This window comes from Galendromus occidentalis, unplaced genomic scaffold, assembly GCF_000255335.2.
Source record: "Galendromus occidentalis unplaced genomic scaffold, Mocc_1.1 scf7180000075579, whole genome shotgun sequence".
Lineage (NCBI taxonomy): Eukaryota > Metazoa > Arthropoda > Arachnida > Mesostigmata > Phytoseiidae > Galendromus > Galendromus occidentalis.
The window spans coordinates 424,569-436,538 of record NW_003803569.1 but is presented as its reverse complement, the minus strand read 5'-3'; the positions used below and the strand labels follow the sequence as shown (position 1 = coordinate 436,538).

The window sequence follows — 11,970 nt, the reverse complement described above, 5'->3', positions numbered from 1 at the left end:
TCACATGACCTCCCTGAAGCTCCCGAGAACCCACCCCTGAATTTTCACGGCGATCGGTTCAGGCGTTCGTGAATTTTGCGAATTTCGGATTTTTCAATTTTTTTCCGAGATTTCGTATTTTCGTGGGTAAAACACTCAAATAATTTTTTTAAGGTAGAAGGACTCATCGCATCGGAGAACTGACCCCCCTATAACCACCGCTGGATCGCCCAGAACACGCTCCTAAATTTTCACGACGATCGGTTCAGCCGTTTTCGAGTCTATAGGTGACACCAGACAGACAAACAGACAGACAGACAGACATACGTTTTTATATATATAGATGTGAAGGAATCACGAAAATTCTGGAGAACTCTGGAAACTCCCGCCGAACGATTTCCGGTTAGGGACCCGGTACTCAATTTCCAAGGGAAAAAAAGCTCATCCTCATCATACGGGCACGACGACCCCCTCATCGCTTTTCTACAACTCCCGAGAACCCACCCCTGAATTTTCACGGCGATCGGTTCAGGCGTTTGTGAATTTAGCGAGTTTGCGATTTTTCAATTTGTTTCCGAGATTTCGGATTTTCAAGGGAAAATACTCAAATAATTTTTTTATGGTAGAACGACTCATCGCTTCGGAGAACTGACCCCCCTATAACCACCGCTGGATCGCCCAGAACACGCTCCTAAATTTTCACGACGATCGGTTCAGCCGTTTTCGAGTCTATAGGTGACACCAGACAAACAGACAGACAGACAAACAGACAAACAGACATACGTTTTTATATATATAGATTGTTGCGAGAAGCAAACTCCTGCTTGATTTCCAGATCTCAGGCTCTCTTTCAGGTGCCTCAAGCTCAATTCCTTTTCTCATTGCCTATCGTGATGGGATCACTTCGAAACCAGTATTTCCGAAACCACCGACGGGCGTCATAAAGAGTATCATGACATCCATGTCTCGACATCGCTACGGCTTGGAAGCCTGCGAACTGTGGAGCATCGGAGGCTGGAACGCGTCTCATAAAGCTGGGACAAGGGTGGTGATTCCGCGTAATGGGTTCATCACGGACTTCTTCCGCTTGCCGCCCTCGGTGAGCCTTCGGGGCTACCTGTATCCGGCTTCATATCAGCGCTGAACATCCTCAAGAACTCACAACTCGCATCCAGTGTGTCTTCGAGGCTCACGGTCTCGCCGACGTTGTTGCTTCCAGATTTCGAGTTCGACAAAGTGACGGAAGCTTCCCTCTGGGAACACACTATAAACAGCTCACCCGATCCTTACATCACGAAAAAAAAGCCAAGGCCAGTAGCGCCTACGACACTACCGTGTTATAGAACGTGAAAATGTCTTCTGTCTCTCTCTCTAGTCTAGATATTATTATCTATCCCTTTGGATTATCTAATCTACATATTATTATTGAGATAGCATTAATGCATGCACTTTCATCAATTCATCGGTGATTTCACTCGATATCTCCTCCTTAATGACTTGACCGACAATACCGTAAGAACCGTCCCGACGCAAGCGGCGTATTTGCATGTAAGGAATTCTTGGGGAGACAAGTCGCTCGCTTATGGGGTCTAGCTTATGCGAGACCGATGGTTTGGGTGGATACCTATAGCCATCCGTCATGCTCATTGGCGGAGCTTCATCGCGCCGAGATGTGCTGTAACATGAGGAAGAGAGCCGATATCGCGTGGTATCCACCCCCGGGAAGTGAGTCGATAGGAAAGTCGCCATCGAGATGACCGTTTTCAGATCACGGAGGAACCAGAGGCGATAACAGACGTCGCATTTATGGCCAAGTTTTTGATTTGCTTGAAACGGCCAGTCGCTCGAGACCATCAGATTTCGTAATCTGCACCTCGTGTACAATCAGTAGCCTCGTCGAGGCCCGTGTCACATACCTCTGGATCGAATGACGTTTCGTGCCACCGCCTCTGACTCGACATGATCTGTCCCCGTATGACTCGATTCTGGTGCGTGACCTTGTCGCGCCCGACATGACGCCGATCTCTCTGAGGAGGTTCGGGGTCTGTTTCGAGAAGATTCTCCCCTTCCTGCGCGACGCTTCCGTTGCTGTTAAGTACGAGTCTTCGGCCTCATGATGAGAATTCCATCGACATCGTTATTAGTTATTAGTAATCCGGGAAGTGTTGAAATCCTGCCCTGATCCTCGTACCCTCACCCGTTAAAACGCTTCTGCAGCCCTCGTATTTTGGTACAAGCCTGATGCCCAAAGGGGGAAAACCCGGGTTCCAATTGTGAGGACAGAAGCGTTAGGAACAGAGAGTCCGTCAGTGATCGCGACGGTCAATTCTTCTCTGACTATGCTTATGTCCATCGGTCAGTACTCAGTACTCAGAGTCGAGATCATCGATGCAACTGATACGAATCTTACTTATCTACCGATGCTCATCGTACCAGCGTACTGCATCCACTGAATTTTATGAAAAACGGAAATTCATGCTTTTTCCTACACAATTTAGTGGGGTGTTTGGATCGTGACGGGAATATATTAAGGAGCATTCTGATTTTCATGATTCCTAGCCACGATCGTCTCCCGTAAATTTACGATCATTAGACATCAGTTTGGTGGAAATCCGTCGAGCACTTGATGAGTTCTGGCCCCGCGAAATGCTACAAAAAACGCTGCATGATGACGAAGTTTCTCTCGAAATACCCCCAGCCTTTCGAAAGACGTTTTCACGTCGAAACTCAGGGGCTATCTTGTATGATTGCCAGCAAGAAGTTCTCCTCAAGGAAACAGTCGATATTGAAATGTCCCGCGAGCCAGGAATCACGGAGTTGCTTCATTTCAATCAAGCAACAAGGTCAAGGGAACAGAGACGCGCGGAAAACATGGTCGGGGCTCCGCGGTATGTGTACAGAGTCTGGAGAGAATACGTAAGCAAGAACTGTAGAATCTAATGGCTCCACAGTATCTTGAAAACAACTCGAAAAGAACTTGACTCAAACATAGGGGACAGTTTTCTAGCGCAGCGGGAACCTGGTACCGGAGAACCGGTGAGCAAAATGAGGTCTTCTAAGAACAATGAATAGAGCAGTGCTCACGTTTCTTCTTATTTTCCGTATTTGTGAGATAACAGTTGAGGCAGGTACCGTCTCATCCGCATACGCGGGCTCGCGAGGCATGCCAGCTGACGAACATCGTCACGTTCCTATTCCGAAACAAGAGATTCGGTATGCGCGAGTGCGTAGTTTTCTCCGCGGTGCATGATTCATGAACGAAACTCGGGGAAGGGTTCTTGAATTCTTTGGCACTTATCAGCCTTCACATCCTTGTCATTCTTCATCCGGCGGCAGGAGCCTGTCATCGAGCGAAAGTTCCAATGATCTTACATCGATTGGATGATCATGCGATCTTATTCATCCAGTGATAACATCGATTTCTCTGGAAGACCCTTTCCCCGCTCCCAATATATCGAATTGGAAATACAATTACGATGGGAGAGGTGGAACTCAGTCGATGTGCCTAGTTAGACGCGCCTCACCCCGCTCAGGGCAACCCTTCGGGTCCTCCTAGGAGTTGAGACCTGGGGAGGCTTCCGAAACTTTCCTAAGATCGTTCGCTCTAACCCTTCCGAGATCGAGGGCTTCTGCCATCAAGAAATGCCTGAGGGAGGGAGAATCTGATATGACAATGAAAACAAGGTAGCGCCCTGTAGGAGACCGCTATATCCGCGCAGCTTCTCAATCGAAGCCGGCGAGCGTCTCCGGTTGGGTGAAGTCCAAGCTTGATCGACCTACTGGCTAGGATCCGATTTCGAAATGCCGAATTCCACCGAAATGCCGAGCAGCGCTCGGGTTGCGAGCTCCCGTGAAACTTCCCTGATCATGGGAGGGTATAACGGTCCCTTGATAAGCTACCCGGGGGCATATACCTATGGAGCGCGAGCCGAATAATCGGCCCATCGGATGATCGACAGACCCGCTCCATTGTCCAGTACCCCCGCTCCCTGCTGGTTCAGATGGTATTCCACCCGCGTCCTGACAGCGAGTCCTTACATGTATTCGGAAGACTCGCTGACTCGGCTGGAGAGCCCGGGCAATATGGTGAACTGTCAAGCGGATTCCACGATACACGCTGACTCAGTAGACATGTGACTAACTGGAAGTATCGGAAAGTCCTGCTGAGAGGCCCCCGACTTCATCTTCCATGTGATCCGTCGACTGAGCAGGGAGCCAGTCTTATCCAACCTCGATCAAACGCTCCCTCGCTGACAGGGTGATCGTTGAGAGGCAAGAAAGAAGCACGTCGAGTTGCTTCGAGTGGCGGCTGAACAAGGCAAAACATCGTCGTCCGCCGAGACCTTGACCGAATCTGGACCGAATGAGAATTGACGTGAAACGGAATCATCGGAGCCAAAGCGGATCTGTTTACGGAGTCAGCTTCGAAAATCTCTCACGACGAGCCTTTCCCCGCTGTGCAGTGAATGGGAATGAGGGCTCCGCGAAATAGCCCAAAAAAATACCATGGATAGCCCTTCGACTTCCATCCTCGCGTTCTGCTCGATTCAGATTTCAGACGACGCGCGCCACATTGAAATGACCACCCGGCTTAGAACCCAGAAGTTAAGCTCGTCCTCCCTATCTGAAACCCTCTTCTTCCTGCAATGAGTCGTGGACAAAACTCCCCGCGTTATTTCCCTCCAAGCTAAGCTAAAATCGAGGGGTACAGGTGACTTCGAAACGTTGGGACTGTGACAGCATATTCCATCAGCACGGCAAGCATCTCGTACGGTACCGACAGATCGCCGCTATTACGTCAGGTTCCACGATACCTCTCTCCCGAACCGGAATCCGTGTAGCGAGAGATCGAGAACGAGGATTGGTGCTCATTCGTCACATCAAACTCACAGAGTGTCTTGCTTTGCATAATAATCTCGACAAGTGACAAAAAGTACTGCGCACACGGACGGGAAGTGCTTACGTCTTCCCTAAGAGGCTTATGTTTGGATTCACGGAGAGCTCCAGGAAAGTCTGGATTACACTCTATAGGTTTGCAAGGTCTCGTCATGCTCCTTTAGTCCAGTACCGATCGTTGCCTCTGGGTCCGTTGCACGAATCACGGGGGAATCGTACTTAGGATCTCAGACACTGCATCAATCGCAACATTCATTCATAACATTTATTCCATAATCGAGGTGTCATATACAAAACATCGGTCGATGTTATCTGAAATACTACAAGCTTCTCGAGACCGAACTCGAAACGTACTGGATAAGTCCTTGGCATCGCTCACAAAAATTCGGTAGCTCCGAAAGTTTCCTCTGACCCGAATGCAGAGTGAAGGATCGATATTCCCTGCTTCCCTCCGGCATTGAGATACCGATCGTTTTTGGTATCATTCCGAATCGGGGTCGATTATCGACAGCGTGTTACCGACAAGGTGAAGGCTGCCGGTTACTAGAGCTGATACTTTGATACTCTTTTCGAGCTTCTCTTTGGAGATCATCCTGATCAGATGAACAGCTTCAGCAACGCACGAAACAACATTAGTTTGCACGGGACGCTCCCTCACAAGTTTTAGGAAAACTTGCTCATCGTCGAGACACTTCATTCGTTCCTTTTCGATATTCACAGTAAAGTTCGAATTATCACTTGAGATCGAACTCTCGATGTGAGTGCGTGTTGGCGTGAATATTGCACAGTCGAATTCGCTACCCCCGAGGTGACTCAGCAGGGTCTGATTGTTGCGATCCCCTGTACAATGGAACACGAGTATTTTGTAACGTTTCGATGCAGTTTTGTGACATTTTACGAACCATCGCGCACATTCTTCCATGGACTCTAGTGTGTGCGCACCATCGAGGAAGTACGACGTATTCCCCTGCACTAGCAGCTGACATCGTCCCGGCCACCGACACTGAGTTAACCCTTCCATGGTGGCCTTTGGAAGTGCGAATGGTCGGGCTAGAGTTCGGTCGGTCTCGGCGTAGGAGAAGTTCCACACATCCTCTCTGGGCGTGACTCCCCATTCGACGTGCGGGAAGCGAAGGGGGTCGTTCTTCTTAATCCAGAAGTGAGCGAGCTGAATTGCCAACGAAGCGTTCTCCATCTGTACTTTTCCGGGAATACCCAATTTGACGAAAGTTTCCTTCGTGTCGTAGAGGTGGAGGGATGGCACGCAGTATAGGTGGCAACGGCGCTCGATTGCTTTTTTCTGCAGAACTTCCATGGCCGAAGCCGGCTGTGTCACCGTGAAAGCGGGCACGAGAAATTTCATGATACCCCCTTTGTGCCATGCGATCTGCTCAATCGTGTCACCCAACAACCTGGTGTGATCCAAACCGAGAGAGGTGATCCCGACCACGCTGGGTTGGTCAACAACATTCGTCCAATCATATTCGCCGCCGATCCCCACCTCTACGACCGCGACATGAACTTTCTCGTGCATGAATACTCGGAAAGCCATCATGGTGAGAAAAGCGAAGTACATCGGAACCTTCTCACCGGAACGCTGCTCGAAGTCCGTCAGGATGTCGAAGGTGTGCCAGAAGTGTTTGGCGAATATAGCCTTGCTGATCGGTTTTCCGTTGATTCGTATCCGTTCCCGAACTGCGACCAGATGAGGCGACGAGTAGAAGCCTGTCTTATAGCCGTACGAGCGCAGAATGGATTCCGTGTATGCACATGTCGAGCCTTTGCCTTTCGTGCCGCTCACGTGCACGACTCGCATAGCAGTGAGCTGCTTTTGCTCGATGCCGAGAGCATGGAGATAGTTCGAGCACTTTGTGTATGTCAGGGGAGCCGTCGTCTGTCGCAACTTGACCGACTCCTCGATCGCTTGTACATTACTTTGAAGCTTGTTGAGCTGGGAAACGGCTTCTTCGTAACCCCGCGAGGACACAACCACGGGCGTCGTCCGAAGGCCACTACTTTCCAGTCGACGCTGAAGCATCCTGACAAAACGAAGTGAATTATGATGGCCTTGCATCAAAGGCATGGCGCAGCTCCCGCAGACAGCGTTAGGGGAAAGAGCCATTGGACTTTGAGAGGTGCATCACTCTCCTGCGCGTGCTTCGAGATAGCAGCTCACCGAATGGCTAGGGCATATCGACATCACTCTATTGTCTGACTGACGGCCTCTATCTATATCTGGCAGACAAAAACACTGAGTAGCCATATGAGCACCGCGCGGGAGCCGGTGCGATCCGCGCGGTCAGCTGATCAAGGGATCGGAAACGGGGGCCTTCCGCGGAGGATATAGAATCATGAACGAGTAAACTCATCGGATGAGTCCAATATAGTGGAGGGAGTCCCATGCAGATCGCGGCGACCGCGGTCGCACTGAAGCTCAATCGACGCGAGAAAAGTCGAGTTTTCCACCTTTGGGACCGGTCTCTTGCAACTACTGCACGGTCGTGTCGCCTCTTCTGATGGTAAACATTGCAGACGGTTGAAGCGGAGAGGCGCCACCCTGCGCTCAGAGAGCTCAAACAAGCTCCAGGAGAAATTCATAGCATTCAATCTTCTGAAGCATGGCGAAACATGGAATACCTCGCTGACTGCCACAGCACCCTGAGCAGTCTGAGCAGATAAGGAGTGGAGCTCGAAATCATAGCTTCGGCAAGGTGACCCCTGGGTACGCGAGCCGAGTGCTGTGTTCAAATGATGAAGCGCGGAACGGGCCAACCGCCACGGTCATGGATGACTGTGGAATCTCGACGTAACCTCACATTGATTGATGTCGTACGGGAGTCTCTCAGCGGGGACGGCATCCGAAAAGCTTGGGAGACCGCTTGAGTCTTCATGGAAATTCAGATCGTCGGCGTCGTGGATCACCATGAGAGCACGCGTGAGCGATTCTGAGACACAAGACTCATCCCATCGGACCCGCCTTTTTTTAATATTTTCTTTTTCACCGGAGATAAAGGGAAGAGAAGACTCAGTAGCTTGGTCTTAACATTCGAAGACTTTAATCCTTCTTTCGCTCTTTCTTCATCTACTTTACATGACAGCAAACCTTCGTTTCCTCGATAATTTCTAGAAAATTGTCCTCTATCTTTTCATTGAACCCGTCTGTCATAAATCGTATAGAATCTAAGTAGCAGTAGAAAGCGCGCCCCGACGGCCGAAAGCGAATTTTTGTCTTATATCTCTCTGCTATCTGCACAAATCTGTGATTTGAGTCCTGAAAACACAGTTAGATTCGGTTTGAGAAGCGAAAACTTTTTTTACAACAATTTGTCACAATTCAGCAGTCATATGCACTCGGGTCGCTTGGCGGCCTGGTGGAGAAGCCTCCACTTGAATCAACGACCATAATTTCTCGAGAAAATCGCGTATCGGTAGAGCACGAACGCCTTCTCGACTCGATTCCATGGCAGCTCTACAATCGTCTTCGCACGAGTGATTGAAGAACGAAACAAAAAATCAACCTGTATCTAATCCAACTCTACGAAAAGATGAAAAAGCCAGACAATCCGCTAGCTAGACGAGGCAGCAACGGTAGTGTGTTTCACCCACCAGCCTGGTACTCATGTACACGCACGCGAAGTGGACATAACGACTTATGACATCCACGGGTGTAGGGACAGGGTAGCCGTGACGATTACGCAGACTCTTTGTGGAGATCCGAGCGCCCATGAGGATAGAGGTCTTCGAAATATTCTCGGCAGAAAATCGGTTGATGGAGAAAAATATTCTCCCGATATTTTCCCGGAGTCCAGGAAAGCTTCCGTACTCAGACTCTGCCAGGATTGAGTTTGATTTCAATCCTGATCGGGATTCGCTCTTCGGGTGGGCAGTTCAACGATGAGGGTATCTGGCAGGCCTTATGCATTCGCAATTATCATATAATATTATTTTAGGCGACTCTCCCGGTAAGCAAGGGTTCCACCTGTGGAATTGCTACTCATGAACACACCCAATATCAAGTTCCCGAATCAGGCTCCCCGAGAGCAATGAAAAATCCGGGGATCTCCATCTTCAATCGCACTTGACTCGGGGCAGAGGCCAGACTTGTATTTCCTCGCCCGCGAAACTCATCAGACAGATTTTGCGAGAACAAAACGGGGCTTTGGAGGGAGCAATTTCCTGATGCCCGAAGGCGATAGCATACGTTGAGGCAGAAGCAACGAGGATGTCTCCTAGTAGTGTAAGGATATGCCGTCGGGGCGCGATCGACATCAAGGAAAAAAAGACGCGAATAGGGCGGTTTCGATGTGGCGTGATCTCTACCCGGCGCGAGACGATGCTATATCGACGTCAACGGAAGACAAACCTCTGATTCGGATCAAGTGCTTGCAATCTAGCGGGAAAACCTTGCGATCTTAGTAGCATGTACGCAACACTCAGTTCGATCCATTGAGTCCCATCCATCCCAATGAAAGTATGTTCGTATCAAAATCCGGAAAGAATCGATGGCAGCGTAGACTCGTGGGAAACTTGCTGTGATTTCGAGAATTTAAGTCCTCATTCCATTGAGCAGTGCTGCTGCAGCTGCAGGCGCAGGGAAGATGCGATCGCTGAAGTCCTCGGTGCGCTGACGGAAGGCAGCCTTCCCCTATTAGGGATGCGATATAGATTAATTAAGCCTAGACCTCTTCTTCTCCCTTCTTCGGAGAGCGGCGACTTGGATCCGAACGATGCCCGGATGTCTGAACGTACAAATTGATAAATCTTGATTAAGAATGGGGTATACTTGATCCGCGCGTACATTTGACGCCAATGAGTAGTTCTACCGCCTCCGGTTTGAATCGTTGAAGGTGTTTGCGATAATCGCCGCGACTGCGTCCCACGGAGTTTATCGAAGAGGAACTTGTTCCACAGTCACACTACTTCGAGTCGCTGATTGTGAGGGATCCGCCTCGAGTACAAAACGACAACCCTCTGACATCCGACCCCCGGCTCGAATGAGACGGCAGTCAAATCTACAGAGACTATAGGGATCAGCGTGATCGTACTCCCTGATCGACATTGAGAGTCATAATAATAATATATAGAATAAGAGTGATTCCTACGCATTGCTTCGGACATACGGCGTTCGCAGACTGGTCTCGAGCTCTCTCAGATTCATCTTCCCTCGCATCTTTCGGTGAGTGAGCTCCGTCTCTGATCTCTCCGGAGAGCTTCAAGGACGGGGCTCCTTTTGTCCCCACAACGTGAACATCACCGTGGAAGAAATTGAGTTGCTTTTCTCGTTTTCGTGCACTCGTTCGAATTTTACCCGTCATCCCCATTCCCTCATATTCTCATATATCACTGTGACAACTGACAATAGCAGTCTCTTCTCGCAAGCGTTGTCTTCTCGAAGTTTGGATCACCTCCTAGGACTCGATGACGATATCCTCCGCGAATAGCGGACCGGAAGTCGGTCGTGTGAAGCTGATCTGAAAAAATATCATTCAACTCAGTTATGCCTATAACTAGCGGCATATTCGCGTGAAAACTACCCTCCGCGCAAAAGTATTATTACTGAAGTAAAGAGCAGAGATCTCTGCGGTCTCCGATCGATGGATGGTTGGGGCACTGAAGAATGAGAACTATGCTAGCTGGGTTAATGATTTCAGGAAATGGCAATCCGAGTGATGAATTCGACGAGAGGTGAGGGCGTGAGGCATGATTGACGGAGGGGGAATAAACTCTCAGGCTCTCCATAGGATCATTCTGATTAGTATTCCCAACGATCTGCTTATCTCTAAGTCAGGAGCCTCGGCAAAGCACCCGCCAGTCTAATGTCCAACCATCATTGCTCACATTTATATTCACGTCTTATTGCTTCTATCTGAAGTGAACGAGACCCCCGCCACAGAACCCCGAATCGACTCTGGCGGGAAAACGAGATAGAGACTCTGGGGCGACAGAAACCATTTCGAGGACTGTCAGCATACCATGCTCGATACACAATACACAACTCATGTGGCAAAAAGGGACGTTGCAGCTAGACTACTGATCGAGCAGAATGAAACCTATGCCCGTGAAGCGCAATCGATACGAATAATCTTGAGACTGAATTGTAAGCTAATTTTATTTCGATCTTTACTGTTCGTCGTTCAAAACTAGTTGTCGACTGTCCTGAATGGGAATTCGTTTTCAGTCTCTCCTCACCGGGTTTCTCTATGTTTCTTAAATTAATATAATAATATGATAATAATAATAATAATAATATTTCTCAAACTCAAAACATCTTTTGTTGGAGCCAGCTACGACATACACATTTTAAGGTCGTGACAACGCTATACTGAGTAGATGATTATTTTTAACTTTATCATCATCATCCCCGAAATAATTTTTGTCGCTCCCGTTATAGCAATCATCGACATCTTTTCTTTGTTAATATCAATTTGAAGTTTACGTAATTGTGAAATTTCTGTATGCTCTTATAGATATAGCAGAACAATCTCTCGTTCTTTGTCTCTTTACTTTCGCACTTCTTGTCTCTTCCCAAGTGGTCACTACTATATTTCTCTTCGCTGTGTGTTTGTAGGTTTGGAAAACGTTTGTATTCTTTGTAGACTTGTGAATATTTTCGGTATGACTTCAACTGGAGGACTTGCTGCAATTTCTTTGATTTCTTACTTTTGTTTTGGACTTGATTTTGTAGGTTTTCATTTTCATTGATGCAACTCACGCAATTCCTCGAAAACCGAGTTGTCATTATTCGGAATAGCAAAAATTCCTGACAAGCCTTCAAACAGCCCAAGGGGACAGAGAGAGACAGAGATGTAGCCCCCGGCAGTCAAGACGGCAGAAGTTGGTGTCCTCGTCGATGTCTCGAATCAATGAGCGATGACAATAAGAATAATAATCATAATTATAATCGGCCATAACATCATCGTAAGAATCATAGCAATAAGGTGATCCAATGACAATAATAATTACGTCCTTAATAATGTCAAATGACAGAATCGACGGTTCTCGTACAGTAATAAACGAATACGATCTCATCCGCTGTGGTGTTGATATACTTTTTCGATGCACTCGACTTTGAAAGTCTCGTTGTGATCAAAACTC

At 48.4% G+C, this 11,970-nt stretch overlaps 1 protein-coding gene across 1 annotated transcript; it reads right to left on the bottom strand.

The window, feature by feature from the left end:
* Positions 1-5,135: 5,135 nt before the first annotated feature.
* Positions 5,136-7,099, bottom strand: LOC100898527 (folylpolyglutamate synthase, mitochondrial-like). Its single transcript, XM_003737586.2, has one exon. It carries the CDS (start codon positions 6,995-6,997, stop codon positions 5,357-5,359), a length of 1,641 nt encoding a protein of 546 aa, XP_003737634.2. The 5' UTR covers positions 6,998-7,099; the 3' UTR covers positions 5,136-5,356.
* Positions 7,100-11,970: the final 4,871 nt, after the last annotated feature.

Coding starts and splice junctions, on each gene's coding strand:
- LOC100898527 (XM_003737586.2), bottom strand. CDS start 6,997: ATGGCTCTTTCCCCTAACGCTGTCTGCGGGAGCTGCGCCATGCCTTTG.